Consider the following 20,983-nt stretch of genomic DNA (forward strand, 5'->3'; position numbering starts at 1 on the left):
TATTTATGCCAATCCCTTTAGGAAAAAACCGGATTATGATTATTTTGTTCAACTGCTGTAGCTTATGGCAATGCTCTTCTTGCTATTAATTAACAATTATTACCAATTTTTGGAACTCGTAAATTTTTTTGTAATGGTGTGCTCAAATAAATAATCTAGTTATATCATGTGAAAAATATAGCATAATCGACTTAATGAGACAAACATATTAATCACTCACATTTTCTTTCTTGAGTATTAGATACTTTAAGTATGTAATCTCATGCTCGCAGTAAATTTCTTCTCAACGAAAATACTATATTAATCTCTGGCAAAGAGCTAGTCATTTGCATGTTCAATGTATTATTTATTTATTCATATTTTGAATTTATGTACATTCAGTGCGCATAAGTTAAGAAAAGTTCGATTCTTAAATCTTTGGCAAAACGCATGGATACAGAACAAACAAAAAACCCAACATTTTTTCATACAACTAAATCGAAAAATAGTCCCAATTGAATTATAAAGGTTTCTGTTCATCCGTCAGTGTCCCGTATCATATAGGGTATAATACCATTTAAATTTCAAATGATGTAAGAAAGACGTATGACTCTTTTCATTGTTTCGCAATTCTGAAATCTTCAGAAGGTCACAATGGGAAAAGTTATATACTTTTATTAGGCCTTTGGTAGATTGTAAGATTTGATTGTCACGTTAAATGCAAATACACTAAATCTTTGAGATAAAATGAATTTTGCAAGAAATTCTTTGATAGAAAACATGATTTAAAACGTGATCAAATGCTCAAGGGTGGTGTTATCACATTAATTTAGATTTAAATATCGAATAATATTTAAGTTCATATTTTTAAATACGTATGGAATAAATGTTGTAATATTTAGTATATTAAAATATACGAATAGTTTAGACAAGATGATATGGTCAAAAAAGCAATGCATTCAAATGCGCATGCGTGCAATGCTGAAATTTGAATAAACTTGATATACTTCTGGGAAATAATGTTAAAGTCTAAAATGCATCGTGTTTGTCTTATTTAATTGTCACCGGGTTCACAGGTGCGTGAAAGTCAGTCAATAGAATAGCTCAGTTGGTTAAATCAATACAGGAATACCTGTGACACAATGAAAAGAGTCTCTACCAATTGTTATTTCATCTAACAAAATAAATAAATAAAATCCTAACTTTAACTGGTAGGACGTCAAATACTGTGAAATTGCTAATTCTCATGGGGTTTAACTTTCGTTGTTCTCGAGGTATGGAGAGACCATCATGAAGTAAAATTTAATGTGCACTACTAATTAACATCTTCAAAGTTTACCACTTATTCAAATCTCCCACAAACCAATATTTTCTCCTCAAGCCTCGAAAATTTGACCCCATGAAAATATGTGATTTTACAATACTTGTATTTACTAAAATTTATATGGCAATATTTCATTGTTACATATGTGACCTTGTCTCCAAACCGATTCAATACGGAAAACATATTACGTGTACCTTCAATTTTTGAAGCAATTTAGGTTTCCTACCTTCAGCTGGATGAAACAGAGCTTGCACTAGTTCGTATTAGTCTGCATAACACAAATTCTTTTGTAGACCAAAATATCGCTGGGTACATGTCGATTTCAAACTTTTTCATAGATAGGCCTGTTTTTGAACTCAAATTAATCACTTACAGTGTATAATATTCCACTTTTCGGATGTGTAGTTGATAGGGTATGGAAACTCTTGTTAGCTTTCCTGATCCTATTAGATTTTCGGGGTCCACGTTTTTTTATTACTGTTTTCAAATTGTAATTGTTCATAAGCTGAATCAGAATGTTTGTTACAGTATATTCACTTATTGCATAGTAAAATAAAAACCTCGTCAATATATTTCTTTTCTCTCTAATGGATATATCTTTCGAATCACTATGGAATAATTCCACAGAGATTCTATTCATTTAACTTTTACTGAAAAAAATAGCAGTTTATTAAGTGCCTCCATGGAGTTGAAAATCTGGCTAATTAGACTTTTGCTTTTCAGGTTTTCTGATAACATTTGGCACTCACTGTTCCTATACTTAATCGTATATATGTCAAGTATACGTGAAATTGATTTGTTACATAATTTATTGCACAAGAATTTTTATGACGTACATCTGTGATCTTTTAAACCTTTATTGATCAATTTCACGGAGTAATATGTACCGATATGATTCAACAGGTTTCTGAATATCTACGAATTTGACTTATTCTTCAGATAGGTATTTTGATCAATTTTGATATTGAATTTTTAAAGTAATTTATAATACGTTGTACTTTAAATAGATAAAAAAAATCTGATCTGTGTTTAGTATCTGACATCTAATTTATATCAAACATTTGACGTTTCACCAGTTTTCTATGTGGGTACAATGTACATGTATGTATTTGTACATGTTATTGTAAATCTGTCAATGACAGAAAACTCCTGTAAAAACCGTTAAGTCAGCATAAACACTCCCTCTTATAAAGACAAAAGGGCTACTTTGGGTTTTGATTAAAAAGCCAGTCAACTTGTTCTTAAATTATTATTATATATTTAGATATATATTAAAAGAATAACCGAGATAGTCTTATACTGTACTACTGAATGAAAGAAGAAGGTACAGTTTAAGCTTTATTGCGCCCAAAAAGTTAATGTTTTCAAAAAGTTTTGAAACTGGCTCAAATATTAGTTGAGTTAATGACTGTGATAAATCAGGAAAGAATATGACATATTAAGGGAGCGCCATACCGGGAATATGACGTCATTAATTTAATGCATTTCTCTATTTAAAACAGAAGTGCCTCAAATGAACTATTTCAAGGGTAATTTTCCTTCAGAAAACAGTGTCCACAGCCGTCTCCCACTTTAATTTTTGGATATGTTGTGCAAAATTCAATAAAAAATCACATATTTCAAAATCCTTGTAGGCGATGCCAGGTGTCTTCTGCAACATTTTAAGAAAATACGGGAAAATGCACATGTTTTTGACGTCACAATTAGCATTTAGAAATGCATGTGAGAAAATTAATTTGTATGATTTTTCTGCATGGAATTTCTACGATTCAGAAAGCAATTAGTTTTCATTTTTTACATCAGTTTCATATTTAAAAAAAAAAAATCACAGGGCAATATTTGTATTGAAACCCTGCCTTGTTCTTCAATGAGACTTTTACAGAATCTTTGTTACATAATGTCATTAAATTATGCATCTCCTATTTTACTTTTTGATCTGATACATATTTTGGGTTTCCCATAGCAAAACATAGACACTGCAATTATTTCTAAATATTTGCATATCCACTGCTTTCTCCCACTATGAACATGCAGTCATCAATTGCATTCATAGGACTATGCTTCTGCTATGAATGCAATTGCTATTCACACTCGTGTAGCACAAGCTCTACTACAATTATATAGTGTGTTGAGAAGTACATATATGGAATGTTTTGCAAAAGGAATAAATATAAGTTTTTAATAATATTCTTTGGAAAAAGAAATTCAGAATAATTTAAAATTGCTGATTTACCTCTTTAAAAATTTCATTTTGGTCATAAAAAATGAAGAGAACTGTCATATTTTTATTTTTTCTTATCATATTTTCGCATATTTCTACAAAGAACAATAACTCTTCACACTTGGGCGTTTTAACATTATTAAAAAGCAACATCTCTTTAATAGTATATCTATTTCAAGAAGGATTTCCGCTCTAAAAATAAATATAAGCACTATAAAAAATCATAAAAAGGATTCTGGAGTTATACATGTAATCTGTATTAAAGCTCTGCTTTTTTTTTTATCATAGTGTTAAATTATTGATTTTTGTCATAGGGTTTCAATAACGTTGACCGATGACGTCACAACTGCATAAAAAAAATTAAGAGAATGTGACGACGGCGCAGCTTGTATCCAGATAACTGTGTTAAAAGGCAAATACTTTATAAATTTTGTGATTTATAAGAAAAAAGGTACAATGATCAGGTATACTGATTTCATAGCTGTGAGTTTTTATTTACTGAAGACAAGTCGCAACCTTATGTAAGCCAGGATTTCCTCTGATATTCTTGACAATATCAAAGAATGCAAATATATAAGTAATAAACAACGATTATTCAGTGAACATGGCATTATGAGCAAAGCAATGGCTACCTTTATACTCACATGGAATATTTCCATGATGCGCTAGCGCGCATCATGGAAAATGCCAGCAGAGCAATTGCTAAGATGGATATTTTTCGAAATCAAAAGCTAAAATAGATATCCAGCACATATAAAATCTTACAATGAAGTGTCTTTGTCGTACATGCCTTTCAAAGTGAAAAATTATCAATTTTCAAATACTAGTACATCTTCGCTCTCCATATGAGTGAAAAATTCTCGAGAGGGACGTTAAACAATATACAATCAATAAATCATATTCATCACGTTTTAACAATGTACTACAACAAAACTGTTATAATGAAATAAAATTAAATTTAAGTGTTCTTTGCTATACCCCCAGCTTGAAAAGCGGGAGGGCATATAGTGATCGGGATGTCCGTCCGTCCTTCTGTACGTCAGTAACTGACTTTTTGGTTTGCTCTGCTAAAAAAACAGCCCAATGGTAATGACACGTAAAGTCTTTATTGATTAAATAAAGTTGCATAAAATAAGCTAATAGTGTATTAATTCGTTGCAAGTTAAAATTATATCGTAAATCAATAAAAGCTCCGAAAACCATAGACTGTATCAATTTCAAACGACATATTTTTCAATATTATAAAAAGAGGGCAAGTTCAAATAAAAAATAATTGTTTAAAATTACACTGTAATACCCAGATATAAAATGATGATATAACTGACACTCCTAAATGCAAAATTCATTTTCTTTTGCACAAATCTCATCTAGAACATTTAAAATTTACATAATGATAATATTACACTACGCCAAAAATGCATTTGAAATAAATATACTCGTATATCGCTTCCTAGTATAACAAACAGTTGCAGCTTTTATTTAACAAAATTTTCATATAAATTTAGGCTGACATATAACGCACAAAAGTACAACTTTATCATTCATGTCATACAGATGACTTTTTTTGGGACATTTTACAAACATTTCAATTTTTTCATGGACCATCTCGCTGTGTACGATTCTTAGCAAAATAAAATCATTACATTTTATAAAGCAGTACAGAGAAAATTTAATAAATTGCTTTGGTAGAAAAATTCCTCATAACAAATAACTGACAAATACGCAGAAAAATCGAAGCATTGGATTGTAATGAAAGACAACTGAAGTGTTCTCATAAAAAAAGCTTACTGACAGCTTAAACACGGTAATACTTAATACTACAGTAGTAAACAGCGCATATGTATAAATTTAATACACTTTTTGTGCAACGCATTAATATATTGATTTTTGTTAGAGAAAACGCTGACTTTGAATAGAACATGGGTCATGAATTAACTGAAAATAATTCCCTTGGTGAAAATAGTTTTGTTGTAAAGTGTGAAACTTGTGGACACATCTAATATTGCCTTTGACATCGTTTTGAACGCAAAATAACAAATGAACGTATACACTTTTAGAATATGAACATGTATGCACAATAAAGACATCGAAAACTAAACACTAAATGGTCTATTTTCTATAGGAGTTACAGGATTATTGGAGACCTCCATTATGAGATATCCAATGACACCTAACACAAGGGTGGATCCTATTAAACACACTTTGTAGAGGAGCGTGAGAACAATTGAAGAGAAGAAGACAGAAAAACACACACACACACACACACACACACACACACACACACACACACACACACACATACACACAGGTCGAAATTCACCTAGTCTATTTTAAAATTTTCTTACATTGTACCTGATCTAAATAGTTAAATATTTAAAATACACCACATTAAGATAATAGATAACTGGAAGTAATGCTATTTTTTTCTTTTGATTTGAACTGTATAATAAAATTTTCTAAATCTCACCTTCAAGATGTACATAAAGAATGCTTAGGTCCCTTTAACGATTATTTAATATAAACAATCAAGAATTTTTGGGTTTAAATATTTCTTCCAAGATGTCACCATAACTACCTTTTTATAAATACATGTTATTCATTTTTCCATGTATTTTAACTTTTTTTACTTGTATTGCATTGATAGAAATTTATAAGGAATACCGATGCTTTCGAGAGAGAAAAAAAATGTGAGAATCAATTAATGAGCATGTACTGAAATTGTCTTTTAAGATATTTTATTTAAGAATGTTCATATAATATTTGCGCTATAAGTATGCACCAGCAAAACCTTTGCAGTCAATGATATATAAAAAAACCCAAAGTGTTTTGACTTTGCTCCCGCCACTCATATACTAGTATAACAGAAGTATTATCTTTTGTTATTAAGTTCAGGGAATCATAGATTGGCGGAAAAGTAAAATTATACATAAGTATTTCCATTATTTTTATGAAAATGACAATTTTAGACATAACACCAAGTTTTCCATTTTTTTTCAACCAAAAAAAAAAAAAAAAAAAAAAAATTGGGGGAAGAAAATTTTTTTTATCAATGTAAAAAACAAACACATATAAAACGAACTTACAGAAACCCTAACTGCCATTAATATAGTTTGTCTTATGTAAGCGTTTAACATCTTTGTAAGACAAGTATTTCCGATCCGATATCTACTCTACCTTTATCTAGCAAAGATGACATTGAGTTCTGGAGACAAGTTATTAGGTAGAAGATTGATAACTCTTGAATAATCTGGATTCCATGTCATGAGACTATATAAACAACTGCAAAATGTGACATAGATTTTTTAAAAAAAAATTTTATATTATGCCCCGATGTGTATCACTGTTTTACTGTTAATTTCAACCAATCATGTGATGGTGTGATCCGACATTCCGGATCATCACATTGTGTTATCTGAATCCATATCTCTGAACGTTTGAATACATGATCATTTTTCTTGCGTACCAAAACGTTAAGTTTAATGGATTCAAAGTATATTATATAACTCAAAAGTTTGGTTTATCATATTTGCTAATTATAGAGGGGTACTTAATTAATTTATCATTAATATTATAACAGCAACTTTATTCGAAAAGCCGTATCTCGTTCATATGCGCAGGTCATCAAAGACGAAGCTTCGCGTCTTGTTTGATCTAATGAACCTCGCCAGCACATTTCAATTTGACGGGAAACGGGTTTTCAGATCTAGCTACTATTATAATCATATATACATAACAATCATTGCAATAAGAAATTTAAAGATTAAAACCATTTCCTAGATTTTTTGGGTACAGGATTAGATTCGCTGACTTGTTTTTTGACCTCAAAAGAACTTACATCCCACAAGATCATGTTCTGGAATAAATTTTTATTTCCGTAATTCGTTTATCGATCTCCAGCGATCCCGTTATCCTGTAAAGTCCGATTTGATGGAAACTTTATTCTAAATGGAACTCATTTATTTTCCCACAACTCACTTAGAATGACACGATCAATTGCTGGAAAGGGAAATTTTTTTGTTAGACAATTTTTCCCGTTTTCTTGGATAAATGCCATAATTCTAACATCATGCAACAATGCAATCATTTTCAAGAAAATCTCCAAATATTCCTAATATCGACTACAAAATTACTGTGTGAACCGACAAGTTACTGGTACTAATACGGAAAGTTCAATTAATCAAGTCACAGATCGAAACTATGGCTAAATTGTGAATTTATTCAGATAATCAAGGCATCTTATTCAAACATAAACTAGAATTACAAGCCTCGATATCAAGGCAACAAGCTAAGTAGACACAGAATGGAGACAACAACCCCAGTAATACAAATTATTTACGCATTCAGACGTTTGAGTCATGGTATATAGTTAATTGCTAATGTAAATAGAGGATAGATGCCCATACAAGTGATTAGTTTTGTAATACCATGAATGAAGGTCACCCTGGGAACAATTGTACATGATCTCACCTTGGACTTGAGACTGCCAAACGGCGTCGAGAGCTCCCCAAAGGCTCATGAATCCTAGAATACTGTAAACAGAGTCAGAATGGGGCTCCCATATATACAGTACGAGGAGCAGACCTTGTGTGACCAGGAATCCTTCAAATCAAAAAGAAAGAATGAATTATCAAAGACTGCATTGTTGAATTGTAACAAATTATACTGCAATATCATTGTGTGAATGTCAAATTTAAAGTTGTTTCAGATTTTAATGTATACATGTATATCTTTGAGTGCAGCATTAAGATAGTCGACAAAATTTAAAGAAATTAAAATAAACACTATAGAATGGAATAAATATTTTTAAACATCTTTTAACACAACTAAACGTTTATTACAGCTCTATCCTCTTCAGTCAATTTTAGAACGTGCGCTACATTTTTTATATATTGTAGAATTTAATTTTTGTTGAGTAAATTATTACAAAATTGGTCAAAATTTGTTTTTATTTTTTTTTATGTTTTCATAAAATTATTTTACAATGCATTCAGTATTGAAATACTGAATTAAATTTTTTTGGAGACATAAATATACTCTAAAGATATTTTCCCTACTTTTTAGACTGTGTATTCAAGTTTTAAGCTAACACATTTTCAAAAAATGACGAAAGAAATGCGAAATAAAAATTCAAACATTCATTTTACATTTATATTATTTAAGTGATTATTTTTTTTCAATACTTAAATAATTCAAAAACAATAAAATCAGATCAAGATACATGTATTTTGAAAAATAAGCAATTTTACTGTAACAATTTAAGGACAAAACTTGGATGGATTGACGGAGATGTGACCCTTTTTGTTTCAATTTCTGTGGACATTTGAATCATTTCAAAGACCATTATGATATTTTTTCACCATTATATTTGTTACTCCAGTTTTGTTTCAATATAATTGATTAATCACATGATAATATTTTCAGCAATGTGACTAATTTTTGCCTATACATATTGTTTCAATTTCTATGGACTGTAGTTGTATTTTAATATATTTGAATCATTTACCTGTAACTTTACTGTCTCAAATTACTGGAATATATCTAACTTTATTTCGAATGTATGTTTTTTTTTTTACAATTTTAAAATAAAAATAAGTTGCTCCTTTTTATTACCAACTTTTTTTTTCAAGCTTTTACTTTTCGTTAATTTTGTTCTGTTCCTCAATATGTACAAATTTATTTCATTTTTATCACACTCATTTTATTCTATCCACTCTTGCAACTGTTTTGAATTGTTTTAATTTTAAAATTATCAAAATTCTTTGACATTTGTTTCTCTGTTCAATTTTTTCTTGTAACGACGTTTTCTAGGAGAAAAGTGAATCTACAGCGTAGCTAATGTTTTCCAAACTCTTTCTCCTTCCTCACACGTGCTTCATAAAGCATATGGAGATAACGAACTGTATTCAACATCAAAAGTCAAAAAAAACAATACAAAATAGAAGCAGAGCAAACACGGACCTTCAAAATATCAGAGGTGGGATTAGGTGCCATGCAAGAGTGAGCATTCCCTGCCGACCGGTCACACTCCTTGTCATGATCGGAAATTAACGGAAAAATCTGTTGCCTATTCAGTGTATGAAAAACGCCAGTCAGCATTTGTCTCAATGATAAATTGTATTTGCTGTAAAGGTCATTAAAACGACTATAGAACTTACCAAATTTTGACTTAAAACGATACTGTTGAAATTCTTGTTTCATCAACTTGTTTTGTCAATAATTTACCTCGTTTTTAGTAATTGTGCATACGTAGAGCATGCTCTTGCGTATCGAATCAAATGAGATGTATATAAACTCCGTATGCAGGTGATGAAGGTATATTGCTGCATAAGAAAGGAAAGCTCACAATAGAAAAATTAAAGTCATCATTTTTATCATAGATCTTGATTGTTAAATTACCATTAACATCTTTTTCAAGTAAAATATCCAAATATAAAACAGATGTGTCAGACTCCGTGGTATCTTTTATTTCAAGCTCAGTAGGATATATCGTATCGACATAAGAATTGAAATTACCATTGTTAATTGACAATATATCGTCGGTATATCTAAAAGTTCTAAAATATTAGAATGTTTTGCAAGAAAAAGACGAAAATGGTTATTTAGTAACAACAATACTTCACGATTAACGTGTCAATTTTAACTTTTGAATCGTTAACTTCCCTTACTTAAGCAGCAATTTACACGTATTACCTGTATAATGGGATTTATCTCTCAGTTGATTCGATACGAAAGAGCATGCTCTAAATGTACGTTTTTAAAAAGATGTTATTGACAATTAAACAAGTTGATAAATCAAAAAATGAACAGCTTATTTGAAGTAATCATTTCGTAAGTTCCATTGTTAATACAATGATCTCCTCAGCAAATACATTCCATCATTGAGTCAAAGGGGGACAGACGTTTTCCATACTAATTTTTAGGCCATTATTTACACGCTAAATTGGCGACGAATTTTCCGTTATTTCCGAACGAACATGACAAGGAGCACACAGTAGGTGTGACTGGTCGACAGGGAATGCTTACTCCATGGCAACTGAATCAACCTCTGATGTTTAAGAGGTCTGTGTTTGCTCTGCTCCTGATTTTTTTTGTGTAGATGGACTTTTGAGATGGAATGCTTTTCGTTATCTTCATATATATATAGCAATGTCACAAAATATAATATGTTATACTTTATTGAAAAGTATTTAATATAGCAAAATGAAATAGGTAACAATCAAAATAGACAATTATAAAATTGTAAAAGTGTGTTGATAACTTCCAACTGTTTCAGTTTAAAATCATTAGTGACAAAGCTTTTGGATCAATCCTTTAAAATTTTAACCGATGAAATTTTAAAGTCTATAATTGTTGTCTTATTTCCTTCCTTTTAAAAAGTTAAAAAGAGAAGAGAATCCAAAATAACAAAAAATGCGTGTTTTTATCAAACTAAAAGATCTGAAATATACGGAAGCCCTGGAGGGACATTGACTTACTTGTTATGACTTATTTGTTATAACTTTTTTGTTTTGACTTATTTGTTTTGAGATTTTTTTTCCGTTAGTTCTAACTAAGTGTAGGTAAGCTATAGAGAACAATTAATTGTAGTTTTGTAGTTAAACGTACAGAACTGATGTGATTACTAAATTTTTATCTGTTAATTACGGACGCCCTTGAGGGATATTTCTTATGTGTTTTGACTGATTTCTTATGTGTTTTGACTTATTTCTTATGTGTTTTGATTATTTCTTATGTGTTTTGACTTAGTTCTTATGACTTTACTTTGAATTCTTGTTATTTTGAATTTGTTATGGCAAGTTTAGTTTACAAAAAGTGGCGTGAAAGAAGAGAAAAAAGAAAAAAAAATGTCCTTGAAATTAACGACAAGATAAAATAGTAAATGTTATTATGCAAACTGGAAGTTACTTTTAAGAATTTCGTAATACCTTTTAGAAAATAAGAATTAAGTTATAACAACAAAAATAATGTTTACTTTAGAAATCACAACTGTACTGGACGTTAAACAACAATTTGTTAATCACAGTTAAAATAGGACTAAATATCATTTTTATTATAAAGTAAGCCAAGCAGCAGATTTTCAATAGCTTTCTTACACTTAGTTATAACAAGCTACAAAACATTCACAACAAATAAGTCAAAACAAAAAAGTTAAAACAAATAAGTCATAACAAGTAAGTCAATGTCCCTCCAGGGCTTCCGTAGAAATAGGTTAATTTTTACTTACGTTCTTAATAACGAAAATATGGGTGGGTAAAAACTCAATTAAGTCAATGGATAAATGTTTTAAAATTTTATTATAGTTGGCAGACTATCTAACACATAGCCCTTAAATCGATACTAGATTAATTAAGTTGATCAATATACGGCTGTTTTATCACGGAATACTTTTCCGTTTCTTGTGGATCTTTTTCTAAATGTGTTCTTGTTTCCTCAATAGAGATCTCAATTTCTCTAAGGAAGAATTATCGCTAGAGAAAATCTCAATAAGTCGTTTGGCTAGGATGTGTTATTTCATTATGAAATATTGGTCAGAAATTAATTATGGTCACCGAGGAAAGTTTTATGGAAAGTAAGAGGGAAGAAGTCCCCTTGAAATTTAAGATAATATTAATAGAATATTGAGTTTAATATTAAGTGAAATTTAATTGTTGTTATCTTACTTTCGACCTGTAATTTCCCGAGTCACAAAGGCTCGTCTAAATGTAAATTTCTATGTACAAAAAGAAAATTAACAATATCGTTAGATAAAAAGATATACCATATCTCTACTTGCTTGAACAAGTTTGAAATATCCTTCAATCCTAAATGTGCTCCTTACCTAGAAGAATAAAAAATACAGCCTTGAGTCGTTTCTGTAGCTTTTCGATAACCAGTAACATGGCCAACTGTGAGGTGCCATAACACATCATGAGGTACCCTATCATTCCCAAACCTAGTGTGTCTGTGCCATACATCTAAAATGCATAAAACATTCATTAGGAAATGCCATAAAAATGTTTTTTTTTTAAAAAAAAACACATTGTGTTTGACTAACTGATAAGACCCATCAAACCTGTTCCCGATTGAATTTATAATTATAATTTTTTCTTACATTTCCAGATTAATTTCTTTCGATGCAGGATTTAAAAAAAAAAATTCAATCTTTGTGCCTTGTTCGTCTTACGTCGAACAAATAAGTAAACGTTTTATAATTTTCAATATTTTTGTAGCGGATGAACCCTTTTAAACCAATTTTGGTATATGGCATACCTATCGATAGAAGAAAACAAACATTGTGAATTTCATAAGTTATGTATTACTTTGGCCTCAGAGTGTGAAAAAAACATTATAATTTACACAAGTTTAAAATATATCATTTAATTCTTGACATTTACTTTAAAAATTATTGGCACAGATATAATATGCAATAATATTTTGACAAAATTTTTGAAATTTAATGTCTTTAATTTTTCTCAAATTAAGTAAAGCAGGTTATCCTTAGTCCTTAGCTAGTGCAGATGGCTGCAATGGAGAGAGAGAGAGAGAGAGAGAGAGAGAGAGAGAGAGAGAGAGAGAGAGAGAGAGAGAGAGAGAGAGAGAGAGAATAACAATCCTTAGAAAGTAAAATAATATAATTAGCCCTTCTGTTTTGACTTTCATTTGATCAGTAGAGCAGACATTGTCACCAATTATTTTCTTCTATAGCAGTTGATATTTCCATGAAATATGAGTAGGTGATTTCCGCAATTTACCTTCATATAACACTTTTCATTTACTATAATTAAGCATGGAAGTCATTGAGATGATACCAGCCTTTTATGCTTTTGATAAATAATACATCCTTGATTAAACTTTTGATCTTCGCTTTAGTTGACATAAAAAAAAAATTAGGGATTTATTTGTAAAAATAATTTTTTGGATAGGAAATTTTTGTTTGTGGAACTTGAAAGCACAATTTACAGTTGTCAACTGCTTTATTCAATTTTTTTTCACAGAAAGAGTTTTATTTGATTTTACAGTCATGAAAAAAAAGAGAAATATAATATTTCTTACCTTTGTGACGTCACTGATAACGATTGCTTGTTGCATACCGGTGAATACCATCAACAATCCAAGCATAAGAAATGTCTTTGTTCTGAAGAAGCTTAGAACATCGCAGATTTTATCCCAGAATGGTGTTTTTCTCTTATTTATGATGATGTCTGGCTTTCTTAAACAACATCCTATAAGAATCACTGAACAACAAGCTAACCACAAGTACAAAAGCTTCAAAATTTGCAAGTAGTCCGGTTTGTTGAAATCTTCCACAAAATAACGTAGAATCTTTTCTCCAAATGTCTCATCGAATGTCTTATGGATATCCTCCCCACAAAGAGAAGAATTGCAAGTAGATATATCTGCTTCGTAAGCAGAGACTTTGGCATGGGTGTAATTTTCATCAAATCTCAACGTAACACTCTGTATTAAATTACCAAAAATCTGAGCAGAATGGCAAAATACGACAAAAACGCTCTGAAACTGATGAATGGAACGTTCTATTCTTATTCCAGTAATGGAAGAATAACTTGTTCCGTAGCTTCCAATTAAAAGTTCTTGTACAGACCATAAAGGAGCCTGAAGAAATCCAAAAATGACAGACATGGGAAGAAGTGTCCATACTGATGGAAACAAGTTTGATGTCACATAAAATACGTGAGAGATCAAGGAAAATAATATCAATCCTTTTGGGCGCGCATTTTGGACAAGCCAAGGGGAGATAACACAACCAATCACAAAACTACAATAAATCAGACCAAGTGATATTGTGCCTAAATAATAATCTGGAAATATACTTGTTTGAATATTTCGAAGTGGTAAGAAGGACATAAAAGCAAACATCAATCCAGTACATAAGGCGATAAAGTTTTTCCAAACCGAAAGTTTACTTTGTGTTTTGTGTTGCCCCATGTTTAAATTTTCTGATTGTCCATCTGCACTACGAAGTCGCTTTAATTCCTTCCATTCTTCACTGAGACTTGCAGCTCTCTCAGCTCGATGTGACGTCACCTGATCGTCTGATTTGGACGACACTGAATTATCACTAACACTCTTCTCTCGTTGCCGGCCCCATAGCATGGCTCTCATTTCGGCATGAGAAACTTCCAAGTCGGCAATTTGATCATCATCCTCGCTTTCCCTCGACATCATCTTTAACTATTGATATTTAATTCTACAATAGAAATTGAATTTTAAATAGCAATTCCTCCATCTTCATACTGGAAATCATATCAAGCACTGCAACAATAATTATAAATCAGAAGCATCGTAAGATTACATCTGACACGTCTGCTGGCATATTTTTGGTCTATCAATACAGGAAAATTTTCTGTGTCTGAAGTAGAAATCAATAACGCGCCGCAACTTTATGCTTTTGAAACTGATAGATGTATGGCAGCCATTTTTAACAATGAAAATCCTATCGACCGAGCATCGTTGCATGTATTGTAGCGTTTCGAACGACTTTTTAAAAATAGTTACCATTAAAAAAAATTGGAATGGGTTCTGTTGCAAGTCAGAATTTTTTGTTTTCTCTGTCCAGAGTAAAGTAAACTAAATTTATAATTTTGGTAAAGTTATTTCTTTCTTCTATCAATTTCATGTCAAATTAAAAAAATATCTATAGCATTTTGAAAACAAAAAGTTTCAATAAGAGAAAGATGCAGATACAAAACTGTGATAACAAGAATAAAAGGGAAATAAACCAAATTACGCAGTCATAAAAACCTACACACTTGAGGCCAAAACAGGCCTTAATCAAATTTTCATGATCTCAAAGTGTGCTTCATTTTTTCCTGTAGGCTATCTACAATGATAATATCCCAAAGTGTGGATTCATCATTTTGGGTATTGGATTGAAAAAGGAATGAGTACAGCAAGAAAGAATGATTTATTGATTCAATGTAAAACGTTAATGAATCGGATTCCTTTGGGAGAATATGCGCTGTCATTGTTGATTGGTACAACTTGAACTTAGTTTTGGTAAGGCTCTCTAGCAGGATAATGGACTCTGACACAGATTCTGAAGGAAGCAGATGAAATCTGCCAATCCTAAGATCTAGGCTTTTGAGTTCATGTTTTTCTGACATAAAAACGATAATCAAATGCTTTTAAATATGAATATTCATAAATAAATGTTTAATCAGCATTTGACGGGGGGTAGTGATTGCCTGTGGGGAATTTTTAAAACATGCAATATAACCCAATGATTGATATTGACACAATATAGGTATCCAAATATATATGCAAATTGAAAACTGTAATTAAACAAAAATTGCTTTAATTAAAAAATAAATATGATGTAAAAGGTAATTTAAGGCGCATACTTTTTTTGAATATTAACTACAAGAATTAAAAAAAGATGCCAGCTATTTTTATCTTGCACCAAAACAGCCTGAAGTTTGTTACAATATAACCTTATCACCTGCCGTATGGGGCATATGTCTCGCAGTTGCAGTTGAAAGGCAAGAACATGCTCTATAGTCTATACGTAAAACAATTTCAATACGAGGCAGCTATTATCAAACTAGTTGATGAATCAGGAATATCAATATTCTCGTAATCATTTCTACCCCCATTGCAGTTCAATAACTTAAACCTCTATATTGACAAAAATATTTATAAAACAGCACAAACAAATTGAAATATTCTTCTTAAGAACAATTTTACCAACAATTACACAACCTTTCATCAACATAAACATGAAATTTTATTCATAATGAAATCATTAGAAGCTTGTGTTGCCTTTTTTTGCATAACTTACTTACATGTACCATCGTTCGTATATAGAAAATTTACCGTCAAAAACGAAAGTAGGAAAATGGCATTGTACTCAAATGAGAGCAATTAACGAAAAGTAGTATATAATGACATTAGGGCAAACTATTTTCCACGTTGTCTGTAAACAGGTATAAAAAATATTCCAGTTGTACCAATGCAATCATAAACGTATGGTATAAATAGTTGTCAAATAACTTCTGTCAAATAAGCAAATACTTTGCAAACAATACACATAGTAAGGGGGTCAGAAGAGACTAGAAAAAACTTGTAAAGACACGAAATGCATCTCAAAAGTCCGGCATTTGACATCTCTCATCTGTTTTAAATCGATTCAATTTTTTTGGTACATACTGTATGGTTTTCAATTCTTGCACACAAAAATCCCTCATTCACCTTTATACTCCCCTCCAACATGTCTACACACGTTGTTTAAATTCTTGTAAAAAAGTCCTAATACGGTATAATTTCGTTAATGGTAGAGTTAACCTGTGATAAAAAGAAATTAATTATGGTCTCTAGGAGACACGGTGTATTTAACATTGAGGTGCTTTTACTATTCATAGAATATTTTATCAGAAAACCCTTTATATGTACATTATGGCGGTATCTTTAAACTTCCTCAAGTTCATATACAAAATGAACGATGGTCTTAATGAACACAATCGATACTAAATGCTTACCATTTTAAGCACACTTCAAGTACGTATGGTTTTTATTTTCTTATTATTTTTTACAGGTACCAAATGTTCACTCTCCCATCCTTTAGATTTACCTGAGAGATTCAATCAATATCCTATAAATTGGCAACATTACTAAATACCTTGTATACAGCCTGAAGTTTTTATCCATTTAAAAATGCCTGGGCCACCCTTGGGAGGGAGGGAGGAAGGAAAATTATTTTTTAAATATTAATATATATATTAAAAAATGTTTCTGGAATTGCGCAGCCGAGGTTGACAATGGTTTTCGAGGGGTGAAAATTTTCAATGAAGGGTTTTAGACCGTGCGCGCATGAGAGGGAGCAATGTTGACTGTTGGGAGGAAAAGCGTGTTAGTGTTTTTTTTTTTTCCTCAAAATTGAAGATAAATATTAAATTTTTGGTAAAAAGCTCAGTAAACAGTAAATACATATTCTGACTTTTAAAAAAAGTATCTACCATCAACAAAGAAACCTAATTTTGCATAGATCTGGTACTGCATTTCAGTGTTTTGTTTTGTGTATGTGATAACGGGCAAAAAAATTAAATAAAAAAAATCTTCCTACTTTTGGTCAATAAATTTTTTCAGGAGGGGGCATTTCAATGAGGTGGGAGGCAATTCCAAACAAACAATAATTTTATTTTGGTCCTGCTAATTTAGACGCCATTATTGTACAACACTGGATATTCATAAATACCGCTGCATATTAACTGCACATTATGTATTCATATCTATAAATAATATATATCTATGCGTTGCCAACATAATGTGACTAACACAGCGTCCCTCTAGATCACCTCATGATTACAATACACTTTCTCCATGAAACTTTTACAAAAATGAAGATTAATGAACTTACCTCCACAGAAATTCTAGGGCCAGGAGAGGTCAGTTGTTAACAGTTCATTGAGTCTTCCCATTGTGAAGTTTTGAATAAAATGCTGCTATTTCAAGATGCATAACTTCCGCATGCAAATATGTGATTCATTGACTTATAATGCTCAGTCACACGTTAGCTCGTACGGTGGATGTGTTAGTTATGCTTCTATTGTGATCTTGCAAACAAAAATTAATAAACCTGGGAGTATAATCAGGAATGCTAGGAAAATCTATGTATCGATCCATTTCGGGTGGCTAGATGCATTCAGCTTCAAATTCAAGCAGCATTGAGAGAACCAGTGAACTCTCTGTGGATGGGTTCCTATGTTAACAAAGGTGTCCAGTGGAACATAATGGATTAAAGAATCTGATAAGTCTGTGATAATGATTGAACAAATAAAACTCAATACAAGCTATGGTATTTAAGCGTTTCTGAGAGAGACATTAATGACGATATTTTCTCCCATTAACATTTTTCACCAACCAGTACAGTGTTTTAATTATCACTACATACTCCCACAAGAAATTAATTTATATCTTTCTTCAGTATCACTGTGTGAATGATAAATACTTTTGATTTAATGAATAAAACTAAGACCGAAAAGACAAGCATGCATGAATATGTGAAAAAAATAACCTCCAATCAAGACAACGTCGTTAATAATTAAATAAGTACCTCTTAATTGATAAATTGCATCAGAACTTAAAAGATGAACATGCGTTTAGATGTGAGGGAATGCAGACTTCGACCTTATAAGTAGACTAATTACCCTAAGGACTATCCCGATCGATGCCTCTGTCTATTCAGAGAAAGTGATTACAGACGCCTGAAATGCACTGCATTGCATTAAGACCTTCAAAGCGGCATGCCAGAATTCATTATCAAACACTCCCGATCGAAAACTACGGTTCCACATTGTTATAGTTTTATAACACGAAAAAAAAATGAAGCTGTCTCAGAATTTCAGTTAAAATAGAAAACAAACATTTTTGTTTCACAGAATCAAATGATGTCTATTATATATTGAAGACTGCAATTGTTTCTGTTAGTATGTTTAAAATTATTTGATTAGTTAAGGTTCAGTTAAGATAGATGAGATTGGCCACCGTCTTTTACCTTCATCAAAAGTCACAATCATGAAAAAATTATAGACCCTTTTGTTAATTGTGCGTCAGAGTGATAAAAAATAAAAATGATTTTTTTGTTGAAGAGTTCCTTACCTGATAATTCATCGCGCAATATATAATCATTGTTTGATAATCTAATCAAATTTATTTGGTTAAAGACATTTCTACATTAAGTTTACGGCAAAAATATCAGAAAAATCTACACAAACTTTGAGTTATCCCACTTTGTACGACACAACTCGTTAGAGAGAAAAAAAATTCTACTCGCTAACTCTCTGACAAATGTTGATATTGTTTGTTACTTTCCTATATGCCGAATAAATCTAACATTTTCAATATTTTTCTACGAAATATATAATTCATGATTTTCCAAAATAAAAACTAGAGGTACTGTAAGCAATGAGCTCACTAAATGATACCACCGCCTACCATATAATTATAATGGCAAAGTTCATGTTTTGCTCTATGAGACCGGAAATAAGTAAGAAATCAAAACGTAAAATAGGAGGTATGTAAAAAGTCCTTAGATTTATTTCAGTGGTAAAGGAGGAGTTGCAGGTAAGAGATGGATACCCTTCATATAGCAAGAATTGCAGTGTCCATGTTTTGCTACGGAAAACCCAAAATAAGTATTGGATCAAAAAGTATAATAGAAGTTGCACACTGGCACTATGTAGCAAAGATTGTGTGAAAGTCTCATAAAATTTTGCTCAGTGGTATAAGAGGAGTTGTGGATAAGAGATGAGTATCCAAAAGCGTAACAAACGGACGGACGTAAAGCTACATGTAGTAGGGCGGACGGACATACAGACGGACAAACATCCATCCAATTTGTAAAGTGGTGGAATAAAAAGAAGCATAATTTTTTTTTCAAATTCTACTGACGATGAAAACTTTTACAAATCGAAATTATATTCTTTGCTAGGCGTTTGGAAGATTTTAATGTAAAAGACTCAACTTTATAAAAAGTATCATTATATACACTGTATGCGACAAAAAGAGGAATGTGTATCGTTTATAAAAACAATGTTATCGAACTCCCCCGCCCTTGAAAAATTATTTTTAAAAAAATGTTTTAAATAATGCAATTATGTACCTCCTAATTTACATTGCGATGGTATATATATCTTTGTTTCTCAAATCAAAGCATCACCTTGGCACTATAATGCACTGTAGTATCCATCTTTTTACTGCAACTCCTCCACTACTACTGAAAAATAAAATAATGACACCTTCATAGAAATTTTTCGCATAGGACCATTGTGGACCTCCTGCTTTTCCTTCCATCGAACGAGTATTGAACGCATCCAAGCAAAACCATTTGTGAGGACGGAGGCGGCACTCAACTCTTATTCACAACTGCTCCTATGCTAATGAATGAAATTAAGTGATACTTTTACAGAATTAATCAAACTTAGTTCCATTGCTTTGTCCTATTTGACATTTTGATATATATATTTGTATTTTCCAATGGCAAAAATTGATTCTGCCATTTTATTTATATGGAAGCGGTGATATCCTTTTACGAGGTATATGCTCACTAGTTATACACCCGCGTGAAAAGCAAGGGAGTATATTTGAATTAATTGTGTACTCCATCCCTCAGTCCGTCTGTTACTCGTTGGGGTACCCATCTCTTATCCGCAACTCCTCTTATAAAATGGAATGAAATTTAACTAGAGGTACTGTGAGCAATGAGCTCACTAAATATAATACCCCCCGCCTCCCATATGAATATGATGGCATTATCCATGATTTGCTCTGGAAAATCCAAAATATATGTCAGATCAAAAAGTAAAATAAGAGGTGCACAATGGCAATATGTAATAAAGATTTTGTGAAATTTTCATTAAATTTCCTTCAGTGGTATGAGAGGAGTTGCGGATAAGAGATGGATACCCCAAAGCGTAACAGACCTGACGACGGACATACCGATTACTATATACCCTCCCACTTTT

General features: G+C 31.4%; 1 protein-coding gene across 1 annotated transcript; it reads right to left on the reverse strand.

Moving 5' to 3' along the window:
* Positions 1–4,611: 4,611 nt before the first annotated feature.
* Positions 4,612–18,075, reverse strand: LOC134281042 (protein unc-93 homolog A-like). Its single transcript, XM_062763505.1, has 5 exons — positions 17,878–18,075; positions 13,557–14,712; positions 12,343–12,478; positions 7,965–8,123; positions 4,612–5,844 (listed from the first exon to the last, which is right to left on the reverse strand). The coding sequence occupies exons 2-5, from the start codon at positions 14,688–14,690 to the stop codon at positions 5,618–5,620; spliced, it is 1,656 nt and encodes a 551-aa protein (XP_062619489.1). The 5' UTR covers positions 14,691–14,712; positions 17,878–18,075; the 3' UTR covers positions 4,612–5,617.
* Between the last annotated feature and the right edge of the window lie 2,908 nt (positions 18,076–20,983).

This window comes from Saccostrea cucullata, unplaced genomic scaffold, assembly GCF_032062105.1.
Source record: "Saccostrea cucullata isolate Sc308-1 unplaced genomic scaffold, CSIRO_AGI_Scuc_v1 ctg77, whole genome shotgun sequence".
In the NCBI taxonomy this organism is placed as follows: domain Eukaryota; kingdom Metazoa; phylum Mollusca; class Bivalvia; order Ostreida; family Ostreidae; genus Saccostrea; species Saccostrea cuccullata.